Source organism: Eutrigla gurnardus, assembly GCF_963514095.1.
Source record: "Eutrigla gurnardus genome assembly, chromosome: 2".
Lineage (NCBI taxonomy): Eukaryota > Metazoa > Chordata > Actinopteri > Perciformes > Triglidae > Eutrigla > Eutrigla gurnardus.
Window position 1 is genome coordinate 22,255,863 of NC_139916.1, and position 10,025 is coordinate 22,265,887.

Consider the following 10,025-nt stretch of genomic DNA (forward strand, 5'->3'; position numbering starts at 1 on the left):
TTAATCAGTGTAACCCTTTTGGTCGAGAAGACGATAAGTTGTTTTTTTTTTTGTTCCGAGGTTATTTACAACTGTTCTGATTCTGTCTCTTCCTCACTAATGGATGAAAGTCCATATTTCATATACCGGCCACTTAGTACGACTGAAATGCTATTTATAACCTCTAACCTTACAGACATTTAGTCTTTGAGATAAAAAAAAATTAAATGTAATGAATACGCAGTAGGAAACACACAATTATTAGGGGCGATGACAAAAAACAACTGCAGTGAGACTGAAATATAAAATGTGTTAAAATATCTTACCTGCAAGGCATCCAGTGATTGATAGCAGAACAATTTGTTTCCATGGTAACATCATCTTCAGTTGCCGAGAGCTAATAAGACTCTCATCCAATTGCTTGTGGATTCTCTCCCTTCAATACGAGAATGTTAATCTGAAGGGAAAGTAATTATGCATGTGATTAAAATATGACATTTTGATCCAAATACGACAAGCATTCATCAGCAAGAAAACATGATTATAAGTTACATGATTTGTTCATATTATTTAGGAGATACTGTAAGTGAAAAGAAAGTGAATCTCGAGGAAGTGAGACGTGATGGTTGGGGGAACGGCAGCAGACAGAAAACTTGAAGATGAAACGCAGCGGTGCGGTTTTCAGTTTGCCATTGAAGAAGAAACAGCTGCTAAATGGGTATTTTTTTCATCCCGCCTAACAAGTTAAATTCTGCATCTTTTAAGTGCGGGGCAGAAGGAACTGATTGACCTCAAAATACACTTCTCTTTTCCTATTTGACTATTAATGGGAGATGGCAGACTGTGTATTACCAATCCACAAAGTGCCACTTCATACAAAGGCTCATGTGGTCGAGCAAACTGACTATTTTCATTTGGCATTCATTACTTCCTGAGATCAACAGAAAATACAACAAGGCCACATACTAAAACGATGAAAATAGTGGATTTGGTTGTCAGCTACTGAGGCGGCGATATATATATATATATATATATATACTGCCATTTGTCAGCCTGTACCTTTTTCTACAGCCTTTTAAAGGGGCACCCCGCAATTTGATGCATCCTTAGTAATGCATTACATCACTGTGATGACGTTTGTGAGTGACAAACAGTGTGAGGGGCTACGGTTTGAAATTGCATGGCAGTCATTAATCTCGGTAATGCCGTTACTTTGACAGTTTGGGGGCTTGTTTGCTGTTTAACAAGCAGCATTTTGAATTCAACACTACTGAAGGAAAAAATGGTAGGGAAGGTTGTTTGTTGATTCTGTACGGTGCGGCTGCTTTACATCCACATTAGCTTGTCACTCACAGTGAGGCAGCACAGCACGGCATGTGGAGGGAACAACATCAGTACTAAAACATGAGCTATCAAGCTACTTTGGTTCGATTCAGACAAAAGATGTGTTTGTTTGAATTTATTCGAACATGATGTAGTACCAAACTGCTTGGCTTTGCAGTCGTGTAGGAGCTGTGTGAGCGGAGGAAAGCATTTTTACTTACTGGTGTGTGATTTAATTCTCTTTATTTCTATCAATCACATATCTAATTGTATTTGACTTGTATAATCTAATTCAATCCTATTGTTAGATTCCGCACTGTTTTACTACTAGGCCTATTACTGTTTTTTTTGTTGTTGTTTTTTTTACTGTTTTCTTTCTATTCTATAATAGTACATTTTTATCATGTTATTGCCTCACAGGCATTATTCTCAAACTGTCATTTTGTAAATGTTTTTGTATCCTTTGTTGTTTTCACTATCCACAGTTATTCTGTCTCATTTTGGGCTTGTCAGTCATTTGTGAAGCACTTTGAACTGCAATAATCTGTATGAATACAGTTTTAATGAATGATGACTTCTACAAAAATGCTTGAAACAAAAAGCCTGTCTTACACGCTGCTGGTCTGGAACATAAAATACATTGATCGTTGCATTCTGGGAAATGTAGAATGCAGTGGTTTTGCAACGTGACCCATAAAAGTATAATACAAATCAGTATTAGCCTCAAATGCACTCACTTCCTTGCCACAACATTGCATTGCTGGTAATATTGCAAATCATTACTTGAGCCAGGACACTTTTGGGGGGTAAAACCAAGTGATACGTGACTTTAGACTTTAGTTCATTACCTCACCTTAGGGGAAGATGAATAAAATGGGAAAAGTTCTTGTGTTTGTTTTCACAAAACCTATGTAACGTGACTATTTTTTTAGTGATATTGAGCTTCTGTATCTAATTATTTTGTGCTAGAGGTGGTATCTCCCAACCCCAATCACCTACACGCACCATCATCAGATACCCAATCCAGGGATCAATGACCTGAATGGCCATTTAACTTTTCTTATGAGGAAGTGGAATGAAGAGTGTAATTGTCCTATCTGTGGCACAGGAGAGTCTTTACTCAGGCTCTGACCTACATCACAGTAAATGTAAACTGATACGCCTCTCAGGATTAAGAATTCAACCTTAGCCCTCATCCTTGCAACACAAACCCCGGATTAACCCAGGGCTATGTTTGGAATACTTGAAACATACTAACCACTCACTTGTTTCACTAACTGTAGGATTGTGGTCGGGGTTTGATGTGACAAGTGTGAATACATAATCTTATAGGGCTGGGGGGGAGTGGGGGGTGTACATTTCATGATCATAATTTAATAGGCAGTGTTGGCTAAACTCCACTGTCCTGGTGCCTGTAATTGCTCTTCATCCAGTTTAACTGCAGGCACAGTTTTTTCAAAATGTTCTTTTTTTTGCCACTGTAAAAATCCATCATATTGGATTATATGGTTTGAGATTTGAATGGAGCAAAAATAAAAATAAAAAATAGGCACTGCATTTTTCAGTCTGAGTGCAGCATTCACTGCCATCCACTCTCTGGAGGATCCAACCTCGTCATCCCTAACCATCAGTCCAAAAAAAGCCCCAAGATCCTGAGAAGAAAATCTTTCTTTGCAAGTTGGGTGTTAACACAGCTCATGGCAGAGTGTCTCTGCTGATATGATGGATGTTTGCCCCTGAGCACGGCTTCATTTTGCAGTTGGAAAAACCTGCAGTGACATTTACATTGCAGCACGTTTTTCCTTCTTATTAGATTTTACGTCTGAATTAACAGTTCGGTAAAAGGCCCGCTACATGCCAGTTTTTCCAGCCACTGTGAAGGAAGGGTGTGTCACCCTGCCTTGAAGAATTTAATTTTCGGCGGATAGCTTAACAGTGGCTCTCGGTGGAGAGCTTAAGTGTCTCATGATGCCCCAAAAAGCCATTCCAGAGCTGCTAAAATTGGAGAAAGAAGGGCATCACTTCTGACCTTCAAAAAGCTGTACCAGCATCAAACCTTGAGGAGCCGCATATAGGAGGGGAAGCTTTAGCAAATCCCAAAGAGAAAAAAAATAAAAAAATAAATGAACTCTGGATGCAGAAGAAAACTGCAGAACAACTCCTTCTGGGCTTTGATGCGATGAAGGTGAGACGGCATTTCTGTTCTCAGCTGAAATGATGAGCAAAAGATTGCTCTGCCAAATGTAATGAGGCATCACACTTTCACCTCCGCAGAAGCTAAACCTAATGGAAGTCATTGGCTAAACGCATTCAAGAGTAAATGAGACGACTTCTTGGTTAGTGGGGCTGTTGTTTGGCACATAATTGATAGGAAAGGTGGTTAAATCCCCCCCCGTTCCCCTCCACCCTCCCCGGGGGGAGCATAATTGCAAAAGAATCCAATAAGGGAGGGAGTAAAAAGGAGAGTTTCTCTGTCAGAGGGTGTGCTCGCTCAAGGTCTGTATTCAGCTCACAAGCGGCACACAGAGCTGGGAGATCAGGATTTATCAGATGGTGCAAAACGACTAACTCCGTCATAATTGAACACCAATGGGTATGTATCCACTACAGTATACGATGCATACTCCCACTAAGTTATTGTCTTCATGACAATTTACATTAAAGCATGCAGCAAGAGAACCTGAGAGAGAAGGAATCCGCCACCGGGGACCGACTCAATCTGAATACACAGCTGCTCGGTGCTTTCGCCCAATGAAAGAAAAATTCACAATCAACTGTGCACTCATGCCGCCTAATGTGACTAACAGAAGAGCATGAGCCACTGAGGACAGAAAAACAAAACAACTACAAAAAAGTGAAGCGATCAACAAATATAAGCAGAGCTTAACGTCTACAGGGAAATACTCGTAGACATTAGAAGCAAAGTAGTGTGTAATTATTTGGTACCGACTGTGTCATTACTCTCTATCTTAGGTGAGTGAGTATTAAGTATGAAGGGTTCAAACAGGAAGCAACCCAGTCTCTGTAACAGCTGTTACATTAACATTCATAAAAGAATGGGTTGAATTCATAATCTCTCCTCTATTGCTTCCAATCCATTTCAGGCACAGCCTTGCAGGTTTATAATAACAATAATAATAAAAGTAGCTACTTTACACTTGACTGATGTATATGAATGAAACGATTGGAAGTGTGACTAAAGGCACTTTTGAATGCTGGAGAGCGGCATATAGAAATGCATAAGGGAGCTCCATGTGACTATGTATGCTTATGAATCGTCACTATATATTAGGCTTTTCACAGCATGTACATAGAAACTGTAGTTTCACATTGACTTAGAACCTCTTTTTTTTTTTGAACATATTACATTTGTATTTCCCTCGGTAGAAGTAAACATCTGGGCAGGACACTCTGCAGACGTTATACAACTGTGGATTTTCATGCGAAAAGAAATCAGTAGAAGGACAGTAGGGTGACTCTCTTCTATGTTAAACACGGCTGCATCCCTCAGCTGCTGCCTAACGCAGGGGCAGGAGAGTAAGTGCACTTAAAAGAGAGGAGAGCAGCGATCCATTTCTCAACCCCATCATCAGCCAGCCACATCATCCCCACATCCTCATCTTAGATACAGCTACAAACACATGACTGGGGGGTCAAGGATGAAGATCAGGAGACACTCAAGCAGGCTCTTTACATTTCTTTTTTTTTTCTCTTTTTTTTGCTATTCAATCCATTTCACAGCCTTTCAAAGCTGGCTATACAATAATTGCCACTCTGGTTCAATCAAAAGAGGTTTTTCAAAGCAAATGGAGCTACAAATGCTGCGTTATAGAATAATTCGCTGCATGGTTTCAAAGACATGTCTCACCTCTCATTTGGCTACTGCTCAAAATATGTGCAAAGGATCTATAAATAAACATGAATAGAGGGGAGGACGATTACAATCCCTGCTGAATAGTAGGCTACTTTGAAGATGGAGCGGGCTTGAGCATTTTTCTATCACCGTTGGGTCTGTCCTTTTTGCCGTCTGGGTGGAAAGGGGGGAAAAAATACTTGTGTGCAGATCACTGGTGGCCAAATGTTTGCTTTTCCAGAAAAAAAAATTTAAATGATACTGAAGCTGAGCTGTTTATTTACCCTAAGAGCACTCCCCTTTAATCTGCAACTATGTGAGCTGTTTAAAAAAAAATACTCTGCAGTAATATCAGAACATTCTAGTGTTAGATGAGATATGTATACAATCAAAAAAGAAATCCAGGAGCTCAGACTCTTTCCCTCTGCAGATCATGCAATAATTGGTTGAAACAAGTTGGAATGAGAGCTTTTCTCTCAGCCCTGATGCTGTTTCTCGGTGTCACTGAGCCGAGCAGCGCCATATGGACTTTGTCCTAGATGAGGGAAATGAGCCCCAACAGTAGAAATCCCAGTTGGACCATTCAAATCATTTGAGACTCGTCTAGAAAGGCAATCATCAGCATCATGCATGTGTGACCACGATCAGCATGCACACTCTGTCCCGGTGCCTCTTTCTCCCCTATTTTAGAAAAGCAGATGAAGTCATCTCTTCACATGGACATGGCTTTACTCTGCTTAAAAAAATACTCTTATTTGCTATTTTTTTCTGCAAAGAATATTACTTCACAGCGCACAGTTCCTTACATATTAAAAAAAAATAAACGGCAGGAAAATAACGCGCAAACACGCCAGTGATGATTTCTGACCGGATACTTACTTGTTTTAGGATGCTATTGTTTTCCTCTTCATGAAACTGCTTTGATTGTAATTCCACTTGTCCGTTGGACGTGGTTTGTGCGGGTCTAGTGAGCGGTTCACATTTCTCACAGCAACTCTGGTCCTCTCACAAGCCAAAGAAGAGTAGAAGAGGTCGCTCTGTGCTCCGCCAGCGTTTGCGCTCTGCACTGAATTCTGCTCCGTCTAGAAGTGCGTCTCTCAGTCCTTTAAGGACGGGACCACTAACACACACAAGAAAAGACCCCCCCTTTTTTTCCTTTTAATTTTACCTCGGTTGCTTAAATTCCACAATCAGTGAGCTGTGCTGGCTGAGGCTGATGCGCGCAGCACCGACGGGATGCTCCTCGACCTGCTCGTGTTACACTCCACAAGATGTTGCCAAGAAGCAGCAGAGAGGACGGCGGTGCCTCTGAGCGGAGAGACTCACATTGTGCGCATCCCCGGGCTCCGCTCTCTTTGTACGCAGGAAGAAGCGCCCACTGGTGACGCGTGAAAACACCCATCGCAGCACAGTAATGCGCCACCAGCCTATGGGCACCTGCCATTCCTCTGCTGGAGTGGGTGCACATTGGATTTCTGGATATTTATCGGTGTAAACAGCAGATCAAGAGGGAATTTTGCAGGGATATTTTTTAGGGCTGGGAATCATCCAGTAAAGAAACGCACAGGAGAACATTCTGATGATGTCTCAACTCAGTAATATAGTGTTTTGGTGGTAAATTGATGCAGGGGTTTTGCAGTAGATGTAGTGAATTGCAGCTTCTGCTGATGTATGAGAGGATTTAATACATACAAAAGGCATCAAGAGTCATCATTATTAGATGTGGGACGAGCCCATTCTTCAGCCACAGCCTTTATAAAGTGTGAGAGGGCTTTATCCTGAAACACTGCTGCTAAGTACGGCAGCAACAACGATATGCAGTAGGGGACCACAGTGACACAGGAGACTTTGAGCCTACAAATATGGTGTCATCCAATCTAAATGCAATTGATTTATTGATGTAGCTACACCAACACATAGTTATTCTTTTACAGACAGTTTATACAGTCTGAAATAGAATTCATTCACATGCTTATAAACACCTATAACAAGATGAGATTCTTGTTTCTATGGTATCTGGGATACGACATTCTAGATGATTTTTAAAAAATGACCTTGAAGCTGGAAGTGCAGGCCCTTTTTGTGTCCTCTAGATTTTCTTCTCCCAGATTACATTTGTATTTTTAAGTATCAGAAATACAAAGTCCAAGGAAGTCTGTGTGGGGAGAAGGTCATTGAGGAGAGCGGGGTTCATGTTTCATGTGAAACCAATTGCAGGTTTAATTGTAACACCATTTATACACAAAACTTGAAAGTGCTTTATTTTATTTTTTGGGACATGTTTGCCTTTTACCCGTGACCCTGAATACAAGATAAGCGGTAGACGATGCATGGATGGATGGATGTTTGCCTTTTATTGAGAGAGGACAGTGTGAGAGTGAAAGCGGGGGCGTGCAGAAAGGGCCGCTCCAGTGAGGACATAGCCTACATGAGCCAACTCTACCACTGAGCTGTCAGCACACCTTCAAAGTACTTTATAAGGGCAGATAAATACATGAATATCAAATACATTAAAATTGCATAATAACAGTACAAGTGTGATTTAAACAAAATGAAACATAGGCTTATAGGTTATCTTTTAAATTAATGGTAAAGTTGCAGTAAATTATACTGTTTTTCTGGCCCTGATTTGAATGAGCTGCATATTCTGCACACCTCTGCATATTCAGTGCCTTGTAGACCAGTAACAGGATCTACCAGTTTACACATGGGTGCCAGTGCAGTTATTTGGGCACAGGTGCCATAGGTCCATCTTCCTGGTATTGGTAGGACTCTGGCAGCAGCATTCTGGATGAGTTGCAGCTGCCTGATTGTTTTTTTAGACCTGTCTTTTTGAGACCTGTAAAGACACCGTTACAATAATCTAACCTACTGAAGATAAAAACAAGATTTTCAGTGTCTATCTTTGGCAGGCTTAGGGTTATACCAAATACCTTAATTCTTATTATGTTTTAAGGAGACAATTGGGTTATTTAGTAATACTCTTTGTGGCTGTTGAAATTCAGGACTTAGTCCATAACTATACCAAGACTTTTGACTTGGTCCGTAGATTTTACTTTCATTGAGTCAAATTGAGCACTGACCTCCAACCTTGCATCTTTGGGACCAAGAACAATTACTTCCATCTTTTCTGCATTGAGCTGAAGGAAATTCTGGCTCATCCACTGTTTTCATTTGTTGGATACACTTATTCCAGCTCCACATGTCCTGACGGGGGTCCCCTCGTTGCCAGCTCCAACGTGTCCTGACGGGGGTCCACCCTAAGCCTGCTGAGGCCTCAGCCGTCTCCAGTTCCTGTCTCTGCTGAGCTGCAGCAGCCTGCCCGTTTCTGTCTACGCTGGCTCCCAGCAGCCAACAGCTTCAGTGGATACCTTTGCCTACTGTTCGTTACGATCTAGGACTGTAGAGCATTTAAAAAATATAAATATTTTCAGTGTGTCACCCTTCTACACTCTGTGCCCCTACCTGGTCCCACAAGAAAAAAGTTTGAGACATGTCCCTGCTCAGAGGCCAAAATGTGGCCCGTATTTTTTATTTTTTTTGATAGAGATTATATTAACTTTAAATATAATTTAGAAGTTCCCCACTCTCCCCATGAGTGGTCTTGTGTTTCCTACTACAAGCTTGGGTCCTCTCCCAAAGTCCTGGGAGCCAGAGAGTTCTGCACAGTATCTTAGCTCTTCCTAGGACTGTGTACTTATGGACAGAGATATCGGATGTTATTCCTGGAATTTGCTGGAGCCACAATCCGAATACAGCCCTAAGTGCTCCGAATACCACCAGTACCACTGATGCCTTTACTCTCCACATTTTTTTCTAGCCCTTGGTACTTTTCTAATTCCCTTCTTCCTGACGTTTCTGTCGCTTGGGATAGCTACATCTATCACTACTGCTGTCCTCTGTTGTTTGTCCAACACCATGTCTGGTGTCCTTTGGTTGGTTGGCCATCACCAGTTCATCAGTCTGGATCTGGAAGTCCCACACGATCTTTGCTTGGTCATTGTCAACCACCTTTGGAGGTGTCTAACATTTTCACCACAGGACTTCCAATATTCAGCACAGCCTTAGCAACTGGTATGATTTATAACAATCAGTCACTTCTTTGATCTTTTGGTGGTACATGCCATGCAGGGTTTCTGCTGTCTGAGTAATTCACAAAGCAGGTCATCACTTGGAGCCATCTTCCTGATGTACTCCTATATCTTGGTTGTTTCATCCTGGAAAGTGGCCATTATGCTCATTAGCCCTCGGCCTCCCTCTTTCTGCTTAGCATACAATCTAAGAGTGCTGGACTTTGGGTGAAATCCTCCATGCATGGTGATGGTCTTTCTTGTCTTAGGAGGTCCTCCGAACAGCTAAGATGCTGTGCAGAACCCTCAGTCTCCCAGGCCTGAGGACCCCAGCTTGAAGGAGGAAACAATAGCCCGCCCACGGGGCAAGTGGGAAATTTATATATATATATATATATATATATATATATATATATATATATATATATATATACTGTATATATATACATATATATAAATTCTACCATTTGTCGTGTATATCCTTGATTTATAACAAAACCAGACTTTGACCATCAGTACAGATCCTAAAATATATCTGATACTGATAACCAATATCATTCATCATTATAATGAATAATTGATTGAGGCCATTCATTTCGGGGTCAGTTGACAAAGTTGACCAAGATTTCCTCCCAATGGAGATATATTAAATCCTCTCACAGGACAAGGAGCACACACAACTCAAATGCCTGGCTTTTATTCATGATATGTGGAGAAATGCAGTGCTAATGCCAAATAACAGCCTTCCTTGTGTAATCCTTTATCCCGGAAAGTTGTAGAATCAAGCACGTGAAGCTCAA

The 10,025-nt window shown here is 41.2% G+C and overlaps 1 protein-coding gene across 1 annotated transcript in view; it reads right to left on the reverse strand.

Annotated features, from left to right (window-relative positions):
• The window catches only part of cntn3b (contactin 3b), a 53,399-nt gene extending 47,242 nt beyond the window's left edge, over positions 1 to 6,157 (reverse strand). The window contains exons 1-2 of the mRNA XM_084022524.1: positions 6,035 to 6,157; positions 306 to 436 (exon numbers count right to left, since the gene is read on the reverse strand). Coding sequence (XP_083878650.1) covers positions 306 to 360 — 55 coding nt within the window. The 5' untranslated portion in view covers positions 361 to 436; positions 6,035 to 6,157. The remainder of the gene's footprint in view (positions 1 to 305; positions 437 to 6,034) is intronic.
• Positions 6,158 to 10,025: the final 3,868 nt, after the last annotated feature.